The sequence below is a fragment of the Lytechinus variegatus genome, chromosome 5, assembly GCF_018143015.1.
Source record: "Lytechinus variegatus isolate NC3 chromosome 5, Lvar_3.0, whole genome shotgun sequence".
Taxonomy (NCBI): domain Eukaryota; kingdom Metazoa; phylum Echinodermata; class Echinoidea; order Temnopleuroida; family Toxopneustidae; genus Lytechinus; species Lytechinus variegatus.
In genome coordinates this window covers 29,085,695-29,098,052 of record NC_054744.1, presented here as the reverse complement: position 1 = coordinate 29,098,052, position 12,358 = coordinate 29,085,695, and the positions used below count along the sequence as shown (strand labels likewise).

Sequence of the window (12,358 nt, the reverse complement as noted above, 5' to 3'; positions counted from 1 at the left end):
CTATAGTCATATTCACATATTTTCTAGTCGTATTTTACTACAGTTAAACATTGATATAGAACGCATTTACTATATATGAACTTTACAGAAGTTGTTTAACAATTAAAAACGGTCAAGTGTTAAAGTTTTGAACAGCAAGGTTTGATTTATGCTCAATTTTATACTGTTTTTTTTCTTTTGTTTTACGAAGTAAGAATGCTTGTCTGTAAAATTGTACTTGATTTATGTTACTTTGTATTATATTTTGAATGGAAATGGAATAAAGAATTGAATTGATTTGATTTGATTTATTAGTTAATCTTAAATAAATTAACCACGTCTAGTTAAACTGTTAAATAAAAAGCGTTGTATAAAATTTCAGCAGTGTTTTTGCTTAGTATTAGAGGAATAATCTTCAATTTCTTTTCAAACATGTACGCTTCTTACAGACAGTAAATCTCGCCAATATTAAGATTTGCATACCATACCAGATAAGTAAAGAGAAAAAATCTATTTGTTCAAATTTTTAGTGAAGTGTTCTGTGCATCTACTAGTATAACCGAATCACAGAACATATTTTAGAGGGCATAAGCCTATACGTATCCGACAATTTTGACGAGCTCGTGGCGTGCTCGTATAAAAACAAAAAAATGTTGGCGATTTGACGCTGTCTTAATTGCGACTTGTCTCGAGGGAGAAAATCAAACTTTTGTACCAATCTACTTTATTGATTGATGGTGGGTTATATGCAGGCCTGTAGACAACATAGGGTGACCAGCTGTTCTTTTTGTGTGTCGTGGGTGATTTTATGAAGTCATATTTACGACTAATATTTCCCCTTCTACCCTCTTCACACCATAGGCCCATATATCAATGTGTTGGTGTATATGCAGTTTACCCCTGAATAATTATGATCACGCAATTCCATTCAATCAAAAAGCAGTTTCATGAAAGTTAGTCACAAGCTGAATAGAATATAATAGTTTGAATGGATATTAAGAATACTTTAACGTACATGGCTACTCAAGTATGAAATTATCGTACATTATTTCTGCACGTGTTTAAATTGTGATTTTTATTTCTTGTACTCGTCACAGGACTGCAATGTAAAACAGCCTCTGTGCTAATTTTCTTTATCCTGTTTGAATATTTAAATGAATAAATAAATAAATACAAAAAAATATTTGTTTTCACAAAACATACAAATCATAAGTTGTGTACTTGTATGATAAATTTTAAGTAACATAACATTGCAAAGTTCATAAACTTCAGCGAAGATACCTTGTGTTGTATAGTATAATGTACCTTGATGTATAGAACCCTATGCAGTTTATCTCAGACGGGCATTACAAAAGGAAGAAACCAGAGATATAATTCGTCAATAAGAGGAACAAAGTGGTCTTTCTTTAATTATTACATTTATCATTAACGCAATTACCAAGAAAAAATGTGAAAATATAATCATAATAATACGTCTTTTTGGCGCTTAATACATCGGAACGACGTGTCTAAGCGCTTTACATAATAATATTATCCCGGTCATTGGATTCAATCAGTCATTCCCGCACACAATATGTACACATCCTCCACTTCCTGGGGAGTATTCCAAACAGTCGCCGGTGAGGCGCACACAGTACTGGACAAGCTACAGTGACCTTCACATCCTACCGGGTACCCATTTAGCACCTGGGTCGAGAGTGACAAAGTGTCGATTAACGTCTTGCCAAAGGACACCAGACCGTGGTGGGATTCGAACACACGACCCTCTGTAACACTAGAATCATAACCACTACACCACAGTTCCTCCACAAAATGTGAGACACGGAGTGTTAAGAAGTGGACGTGATATTTACAAGGATAAAACACAAGAAATTGATCCTTCAATCATGATGTACATTATTTATTTCTGAAAAAATACTTTTTAAAAAGAAACATGTATATTCTGAGCATTACTGCTTTCGAATAATTCATTGAGATAGTTGTTGTTGATTTTTTTTTTAGATAATGTGGACTTATTTCTGTTGCCTATGAGACCTTATCACGACTGTGTGACCAATGTCATGGGGGAGGGGTCTTCGAGCTGCTGGTCCCTAATTTATGATATGGTGCTCTTCTGGTGGCCCTTTCTCTTTAATCATTCCAGGATTAATGTTTGATTTTATTTATGTTTCACCGATTAAAGAAAATATTTATGCATTTACACATTACAAGTCAATCATTCACCTTTGAACAATAAAATATCATACACGATATATACACGATTCGTCATCTTTTGCACAAACCTTCCAATGAGGTTCAGAAACAAAATCTAAGGTAAACTTACGTAACAATTAGCATTTTATGGCTGTATTGGATAATAGTAAGATTGTATGATTACAAATATTCGAAGTGAACGATCTTTCTTAAACATCCTAGGCATTGGACATTTGGAATACTTTTCAAAGCAATTAAGATTCATAAGATTTTCTGCAGTTTTTATATTGCAAACGAAAATGGTTTTGAAAATTGAGCAAAGATAATGAGTGGCATTTCATCAAAAATTATTGAAAGTATATTTATGGAAATTATAGCGAACATTGCAAGTGTTTTGTTTTTTCAATAAAATGTACACATAATATTTTGTTAACGGTGACGAGTAGTACACAGAAGCAAGATGACATCAAGAAATGGCATTTTCGTCATGATCTAATTTCATATTGCCCCGCTCGAATCCAATAAACTAAATGTTTGCTGACTTGTCGGCTAATCTGATTAATAGAATATCCCATATTCTAGCCATGTTCCTAACTCGGTGAAGGCGATATTGTAATTTCGCGGAAACAAATTAATCAAAGTCTTCTCAGTGTACACCATTGTACATGCACATGTATGTTCCCTCTCGATTTTTTTTTCTTTTGATTGCGAGAACGATCGCCGTTATCGATCGACTTTCTCTCGTTTTGTCGTCCGCGACGCTAGCTCAGTCACAGCAACGCAACCGACTCCAAACCGACTGACGATCAGCATGATCAGTGGCGGCACTAGGGGGCAGGCAAATGGGGGGCAAAGACGGACGCGAAATTGTTTTGCCTGCTTCACAAAATTGAGCGCGAAGCGCGAGCTAATTCTTTAATGCAGGTCCTACTGACTTGAAAAGGGACCTGTTAAGGACTGTAAGGACAGCGACTCATGAAGATGATACCTCACCAATTAACTTAACTAATGCGATAGCACTAAGAGCGAGCTGAAAATTTTTAATATCCTGATACGAGAACTGTACTTTACACTGTAAAAAAATGAAGTGCTAATTTAGCACTTACAGTGCTTGTATAGTGACTGCACTACGAGTGCTGATTTTCTAGTTCAAATTTAGTCTAAGTTTTAGTTAAAACAAGAAAATCAACATTCGTAGTGCAGTCACTATACAAGCAGTCTAATTTTGCACTTCATTTTTTTACAGTGTTCTTTTTCAACCATGAACAGGATGGGTATTTAACTAAACAACTGATGCGAGCGTGTAGCGCGAAACGAAATTTTCAATTTTCATCTCATTTTTGTAATTATGAGCATGCAGGATGTGTATCTTGCTAAAACAAATAATGAAAACTCACAAAGAATAATAATTTGTGCATATTGACTTTAACACTGAAATTTTAAGCCCATGTTATCCTTTTGAACAGATCGTTTATTCATCTCAACCAACAGCCACTAACGCGAAGCGCGAGAGAAATTTTGAGTTTAAAATAATGACTTGAGAGCTTTGTGCTAACGGTGACTGGAAGAGAAAATTCTCAAAATTTGATGAGTGAAAATGTTGTTCAGGAGCACTTTACAGCTTGAGTAAGATGCTTTAAAGCTTGTGTATAGTTTTGGTAAATCCACCAAAATGCACCTATCACTATTCCAACTCATTGCTAGCTAATATGAATGGATATGCCCTATAACAGTTATGATGTGGAGGATATGAAATGAAAATGTGTTTTACAGGATAAATTTTGCGATTTTACATGGAAATTTAACTTGATCGGGTCACCCGATCAAATTAAAATATCTGTGTGTTTTTGTTTTCAATTAAATCCTATTCCAAGTCATGGAATGGGCTGAAACTTTCAAGATATGTTCTTTGTCTGTAATTTTTGGATATCTAATCACTAAATTTATAAGATAAGTGCTTGAATGCCCATTTTTTAAATTTAAAACAAGCATCGCCGAGAGAGGGCGCTATATATCCAAGATTTGAATAATTGAAATTTTCTCAGAGAAGTGCAGTTGGAAAAATATCTAACGGTCTCTACGCTTCAGTAAGACTGTCATATTAGATGATATTCGATTATCAATCACATTATTGACCCTTTACCAAAGCTATACACAGGCTTTAATATGACAGCACTTATTTTTTTTTTCAGTTTTCAAAATTTCTGGGGGTCAAGAGGGGAGGGGCAACGATCCTGACTTGGAGAGTGCACATGCCTCTGTGCCCCACCCCCTCGGTGCCGCCACTGCCGACGATATGCGATTCCGAGTAACGACTTGGTCTTGTTGGACGGCCTCATTGGTGTGGCAGTAGTATGAATGATGCTCTAGATTTTAATATAGGCAACACACTGAAGTCATACTTGGAATCATGCACGCATCAATCATGTCAATGGGAACACGAGTCTGATTGGTCGAGAAGTTGAAGTATCCCGATCGATAGTTAACCCGATATTATGATGATTTATTTATCGATCGTAGGTATTCATTCTGAGTGATTACACACCGTGTCAGAGCAATGCACACAGTTTTCGATGAGACTACGAGCTTTGATTGACTCGTGTTTACAATTTCGTATTTGTTCGTATTTAACAAATTTACACAATCAATCTTGAAGTGACATTCCAATTTAGGCTCAATCGATAATCCTATCAACAGGATCATGGATTTTTACAAGTGTCAGCAAAAATGTAAATCAAACTTAGAACTATAATCCTCTTTATCATACCCATGTTTTATTGCCATAACCAGAGTTGATTCCATATTAAATCTTGCGTATTTTGTTCATGTCAGTTGGCGATGGTTATTGCCAAATTTGTGATCGAGAATGACAGTCATAAGCTATTAAATGTCTAAATGTCTTTACCTATCGGAGTGTAAACTTTGAATTACATCACATACTTGGGAGGTGCCGTTGCCGAGTAAGGCGCCAAATCTACAACATGGAACTCTTTGAACAAGGAATTTATCTACACTGCTCTTTTATCTAGCATCCGATATTACGAATGAAAAAAATGCCCTCATAAATTTATTATTGTAATTTTGTACAAAAATTAATGTTAACGTTGAACTAGATTTTTTACATTTCCAACTATTAAGAAGACTAACGTGGTAAGCTCGGTTCCCATTCTCCATGTCCTCGCTTATGTTATTGGAGACTTAACGTATTCTCTAAGCCCCCCCCCCCCTCCAAGAAAAAAAAATATCCTTCGCAGGGCCATACCGAAAAAAAAACTATCGGTAACCTGGGAATAATTTTTTATATTCATGTATGTCTCGTCCCGGGTGAAAGCACTCAGATTATCTATAGCTTAAAGCCATTGTCTTGTAAATAAAGGATCATCTTTATCATATATCAGGACCACGTTAAACAAAACATTTAACATCGATCGTAGAATGATTTTGTTATTGATTTAATTGACCACAATGTACAATCAATTCACCAATTGTATATATCAATCGTAAAATTACTCGCAGGCTTGGTGTTCAGCCCCTTTCACAATAATTGGTGATGCCACTGCTTACAACCGTTGCGATTGTGTGCAACTCATATTGTGACCAAAATTGATCGCAAATGATCTCACGAGCAATCGTGAAAGCCCCTTGACGGGCCCTGCTTTTATTAAGGCCTTCACCTTGTACATGTTGTATGCTTTGACCTTACGTGTTGGGGAAGTTTGAATGTGAACATTTTGTTATTGTTATTAATGGTTGCCGATATTGTTGTTGTTGTTGTTGTTGATTTTATACCAAAATCAAGTTCGATTGAGAATCTGTAGGTGAAACCGTTTCTCGATTTATTGGGATGACCAGTTTAGGTCACGAAAAATAACGTGAATAGAATAGTGAAAGGTACACTCTTGACCGACTAAATGATAAACATTTTCCTAAAATTTAATTTATTAATCATGAAGAAATTAGTTTGATTTTGAACATTTTTATTTGTCGGACACATAACATTCACCAAGAGATTACTTTTACCAATCCTTTTTGAGTGTTGGTTATATCAATATTTAAGAAGCCGATTTCACATTAATGTTTGTTTAATAGAGCCAATGTTTTTTTTTTATATCTTTTTATCCTCTTAGGGATTAACCAGAATACTGCATCGTCCGCGTAGTCAGTAGGCTAATCAACATGGATGAAACACTTCCTTACGATAACTACGATTCGTCCTCCTACTCGTACTCCGACTCAAACTACACCTACTACAATGGCCCTCCCAGTCTTGGCCCCGAATCCGTCATCGTCCCCCTCATTCTCGTCATCATCGCCCTCATCGCCGTCGCCGGTAACTCGATGGTGGTCTTCATCGTGCTGCGCTACCGCAAGATGAGGCAGAGTGTGACCAACTTCTATATCATGAACGTAGCCGTGGGCGATCTCGTGTTCGTGCTCGCCTGCGTCCCTCTCACTGCCGTGCTCTATGCTGACTACCAGTGGAAGCTGGGGAATTTCTTGTGCAAGTCGAACGCGTTTCTGCAGCATGTGAGTAAATATCAATACCATTTAAATTACCATGATTACTTATTCATGAGTTTATTTATCTGTTTTTATTTGTTTGCTTCATTTATCTATGCATTCATTATTTCATTCATTATTTTTCATTGATCAACTAATTAATTAATTGATTTATTTAGTCATTCGTTTATTTGTTTATTTATTTATTTATTTATTTCATTATATATATCCTATTTTATTCTATTCTGTATTTAACAATATGTGAGTATATTTATTTGCATACCATCGATCTTATTCAACTTAATGTTTCGTGGGAGCCCTGGCATCTCTCTAAGACTACTAGGGGTCCGGGGCGACGTGACGGGAGCGGCAATAAAATGAAACAAAAAGGTGATGGGATATATGAATAAAGACGAAGAGAGAAGAAGATATGACAATGAAGTAGTTAAATGATGGATCTGCAATGACAGTGTCTTAGACCTTGATTCCTCTATCAATTTTAGTGATTAAAAATGACATCACCGTATTTTCACTTCGCCGCCTCTCTCTTTAATCAACATACCCAGGTTCTGTCCTTCGTAATTCCAAAGTTTCGTAATTCCGAAACACATAAACTGTCTATATGTTCGTTAATCCGAAAACGTAAAAGGGTTCGTTAATCCGAACATTTGTTGCGTTATTCCGAAGGTTCGATAATCCGCAAACGAAACAAGGTTCGATGTTCCGAAGGTTCGTTAGTCCGAAAACGAAATAAGGTTCGTTAGTCCGAAAACGAAATAAGGTTCGTTGTTCCGAAGGTTCGTTAGTCCGAAAACGAAATAAGGTTCGTTATTCATATACGTTTTCGGACTAACGAACCTTCAGAATTACGAACCTCATTTCGTATCGGACTAACGGACCTTCGGAATTACGAACCTTATTTCGTTTTCGGACTTACGAACCTTCGGAATTACGAACATTAGGAAATACGAACCTTCGGAATAACGAACCTTCGGAATATCCGAACCATCGGAATAACAAACCTTCGGAATTACGAATGTATGCGGTCCCTGCCATGCCTGTCATTGTATAATGCTTGACATAATACTGCCCTTCACGTTTTGAAAATAGGAAGCGACAGTCCGTATGGTACTTGAACAATAAAATACGGTTATGTAAACGCTCCTCTCATATTTTCTTGTCCTCCATTGTCCATTGTGAACATGATGGATACCTGATTACAACATATTCATGGCAAAGAACTGAATAAGAACAAACTGAAATTTCATGTTTTTTAATCAAACGGCTTCTTGAAGATACAACGTCTAATTAGTTTAATTAAAGTGGGATGATCCAAGAAATATCAGAAGAAATGCTTTGACAAGAATTCTATATATACTGAATATAGAAAAATGAGGAGAGAGAAATGGGGAAAGGTGAATAGTCACTTTCAGGAGAAATGCAAGGTCGGATGATGTTATTTCAGGATTTGCCATCTTTTTTCGTATTATAGAAAGGCAATTAATCGTAAGAATTGCATTTCCATGTTAAAAGTTAGAAGTGAACGTTATTTGTCTTACTTGACTTCAATGTTTTTGTAAACAGCCAATTTTGAAAATAAAAACACAAAATATGGCTTAAGCACGCTGTTCCATATTGTGATATACTTATAGTCAAGCATCGTGTAAATTGTAGAATACGCGATTTCGAATGAGCTTATTCATTACATTAATAGAAGCAGCGCCCCTACAAGTTTTTCATGTACTTAGAAAAAAATAGCATAAAAGGAGAAAAATGAGTTTATATCAGAGAGAGGGGGGTCTTCAACATGTAACTGTATAAACCGCTATAATTCAAATGAGGAAAAAAAAACATGTTACGTCATCCCCCACCCCCATCGACATACCCTAGAACGTATAGTACCATCTCTGTACTAGATAAGAATACTCCTAAGAAAAACATGAAAATAGATGCCGTCAATAGCAAATTTGTTTCCCAAACTTTTTTTATTGTTTTACTTGTTCTATTTATCATCAAAGCTAATGGGATACACGACAGGAAATTAAATGCTTTACAATAATATTACTAATTGCATATTATCTGGAAACCTCAAATTGATGGATTGGTAATTCGGCTGTTTCTTTATGATAGGCGAATCTCCTATTTGTTTGCAGTAAAGAATAACTAATGTTTCATTAATTCGTAAGTAGATTTTTCTTTTGGAATCATGGCTTAAGATGATTAAAATAATATTCAGTAATGTCAAAAATGCAATTTAGTCATTTTCTTTGTTCTTGTTTTTTTTTATCTCTTGTGTAACAGAAATGTTGTTATTTTACGTGAAATCCTTACGTACCAAGAATGACATAGATTTTCAGAAATCGACAACAGTACTCTCTTATTATTCGTCTCATTCGACGCTGTCGGGTTGACTCGTAATAGCGCCTGATGCATGGATTCGACTCTATTTAGAGTCAAAGTGACTCAGATGCTGAATCAATTGACTCTAATGATGTCACATCAGATTAAAATCACTCAGGTCCGTATCAAATCTTACTCCGCAGAAATACCAGTAAAATTTGATTTTGTACTTCAAACTAACGAACGTAGAGGGTTCCAAACAATCAATGTTGCTTGACGACCTCTACTCGCTTCGATTGGCTCAAACTTTCACAATTAACTTCTCCGGTTTTCCTATTTCGAATGCATGATTTCTTTTTAATCGCTTTCCTATTCTTTGCCAATGTCTTTTCCGAAAGGTCACGGTTCAAGCCACGTGTGCGACGCTGACTGTCATGACGGTGGATCGCTATTACGTAATCACCAACCCCTTCACTTCCCGTCAAACCCGAACGATCCTGAGAGCTGGGGTCATCTGCTGTGTTGTCTGGATCGGTAAGTCGGTGCAGTTTTAACACAGGTATACCAGGGACACGTCCCTGGGTATACATCGAGGAACACACCAATTATTTCGCTCCAGTGTTAAATTTGCAGTGTGGAAACCAACATGGAAACAATGTATAACATCACAGAGCTGGTAACATGGTACCATGTGAAACCATGTGCAACATGGTACCAAGTGCAACCATGTGTAACATGGAAACCAACGCCCATGTGTAACATGGTACCATGAGAAACCATGTGTAACATGGTACCATGTGAAACCATGTGTAACATGGAAACTAACGCCCATGTGTAACATGGAATCCAACGCCGATGTGTAACATGGTACCATGAGAAACCATGTGTAACATGGAAACTAACAACCATGTGTTACATGGTACCATGTGAAACCATGTGTAACATGGAAACTAACTCCCATGTGTAACAACCACTTTAACACTCTTATGTGTTATGTTCAATCTCTAAGGTGTGGGTTATACACCTTAGGGTATGCCACTTCAGAGAAACTGACTGGTGTCAGTTTTAAGGCTCCAGATTTTTTAAAGTTGTGTTTCCAATTTTAAAACATGAATTAGAGGGCAGCTTTGGTTTTGTTGGATGTGTCCCCACCTCTTACGGAATTGAATAATGTAAAGAATTCTCTTGGTGCATGATGAAGTGGTTTGCAGGCACAGATATTTAGTGTTATAGTGCACAATTGGTGATTTCAAGTTCAGTGTTGACCTTTTGGTGCTGGCGTAAGGTCAATTTTTACACGATTATAACACCAAGCATAGAATAAAGATGGTCCCGAAAGTCACTCACTGGTTGTTGAGATGTCAATAATGTGATCTGGATCAGTTTCACAAACTCTGAATACGTTTTGGAGCGATCCAAATTTCCACACCAACACCAAGGCCAACACCGGACTTGAACTCACTCAATGCAGAGCCTGAAGTTGGAGACTAGTTACTGATCTTAACGAAATTTGTTTTCTTTCTTTCTATATTTCTTCTTCTTCACTTCTTCACTCTTTTTCTTCTTCTCCACTTCTTCTTCTTCTTTCATTACAGTATCTGGCTTGATGCACGTACCTAGTGCCTTGATCTACGGCACTACTGAGCCAGGTACATATGTTTATAACAACGAACATGTCATCTTTTGCACCAGCATTCATCAATCAAAGCGGTTCGTTCGACTCTATTCCATGTATGTCATCGCTGTAACGTATGTTGTTCCTCTGGCAATCATCAGCGTGTGCTACGGCCTCATTTTGGCGCACCTTTGGAAGCTGAGCAAGGGCGGTATCACTGCTACGTCGGGCAAGGCTGCAAATCGAAAAGGCCAATCTGCCAGCCTGGCTGAAGGCTCCTCGGTGCAGACGGCGACTAAGAAGTGGAAGACGACTCGGATCGTGTTGATCGTCGTGATGCTCTTCGCCATCTGTTGGGCACCCATCCACGCCCTCAACCTCTGGAACGACGTCGACCCGAACTATCCTCACGACTCCAACTCTATCTACGTATTCAGATTCTTCTGCCTGATCTTCGCCTACTCCAACTCCTGCGTGAATCCTGTGGTGTACGCCCTGGCCGGAAATAGTTTCCAGGTTTACTTCCGGCAGATCTGCTACACCCACCCCAGAGGCAAACAGGAAGTGGCCAGCACCAAGACAAATTACACACATTCGCTCCATCGGAACGGACGACGAACGTCCAATTCCCAAACCGAGCAGATATCGATGACCGCAAACACGTCAGTCTAAAGGTGCATTTTCAAGCAGATAAAAAAAATATATAAAGGGGCAGAAAGACATTGAAAAATGATAAGTTATAGAAGTAACGAGAGAAGTGGACCTTATTTAATATATGTATATGCGTTTAAACCAATAAGAGTGATCATTTTAACTCACAATGAAGTGGGTTGTAGTGTATATTATGATAAAGATGTAAAAAATTGTTTTGTATAACAAATTATATATTGACAATAGCCAATAATTACACGCTATAAAATATAGAAATACTACGATGAAGTTATTTTGTATACAAGAATTACTATAACAACGTGAGTGACACTGTACAATATGTCGACTAGTCCTAAATGTGATTAATATAACTATCATTGTTTATGTACATAACTTCAACTTTGAATGTAGATTAATTTGTCTTTGATCGCTGTTCAAGCGTATTTTTAATGTTTAATGAATAGTAAATGTGTTAATAGAGATAAAACATTTATCTAGAATATCATAATAACCATCACAATTGACTTGCATTACGAATTTTATCTTCAAATGTAGATATAATATGCAGTTGTTGTTGTTTCTTGTTAAATGCCCTACTATTTTTTTTCAGTTGGGCAATGTGTAAATAATAAATTAAGGTAATTATGACTGTAAGCCAATGTTTTCCTTCAGCAAGAAATTTACCCGCATTGTCCTGCACTCAACCCAGGTGAGGTGAATGGGTACCCGTTAGGAAGAAATTCCTCGAATGCTCGAGCGCCCGATCAAGGTAGCCGTGCTAAAGCTGGGGTAGTAATAACATTATCATGTTAAGCAGGGCCCGCTGGGAGAACAGTTTTCGGAACTGAAGTGGCTACCCTGGGTAAAATATGACGTTATTATTATTATTATTGTTATCATTGTCATTATTATTCTAATCATTATAATTATCATTATCATTACTATTGTTATTATTATTATCATCATCATCATCATCATCATCATTAGTGAGCAAAGCGACTTTCAAGGGCGTTTTGACATAGAAAATGGGGAATCATCTTTGCTTGAAGAATGATTCCTTCTTGTGTTTCACGACATAGC

At 36.9% G+C, this 12,358-nt stretch overlaps 1 protein-coding gene across 1 annotated transcript; it reads left to right on the top strand.

Annotated features, from left to right (window-relative positions):
• The first annotated feature begins 6,305 nt into the window (after window positions 1–6,305).
• On the top strand, window positions 6,306–11,745 carry LOC121414869 (G-protein coupled receptor 54-like). The gene is made up of 3 exons (XM_041607922.1): window positions 6,306–6,699; window positions 9,411–9,546; window positions 10,608–11,745. Exons 1-3 carry the CDS (start codon window positions 6,349–6,351, stop codon window positions 11,297–11,299), a joined length of 1,179 nt encoding a protein of 392 aa, XP_041463856.1. The 5' UTR covers window positions 6,306–6,348; the 3' UTR covers window positions 11,300–11,745.
• Window positions 11,746–12,358: the final 613 nt, after the last annotated feature.

Excerpts from the sequence above, each read along its gene's own strand:
- LOC121414869 (XM_041607922.1), top strand. The coding sequence starts at position 6,349 with ATGGATGAAACACTTCCTTACGATAACTACGATTCGTCCTCCTACTCG. Across the intron at positions 6,700-9,410 it reads CGAACGCGTTTCTGCAGCAT|GTCACGGTTCAAGCCACGTG; the intron begins GTGAGTAAATAT and ends CTTTTCCGAAAG. Across the intron at positions 9,547-10,607 it reads CTGCTGTGTTGTCTGGATCG|TATCTGGCTTGATGCACGTA; the intron begins GTAAGTCGGTGC and ends CTTTCATTACAG.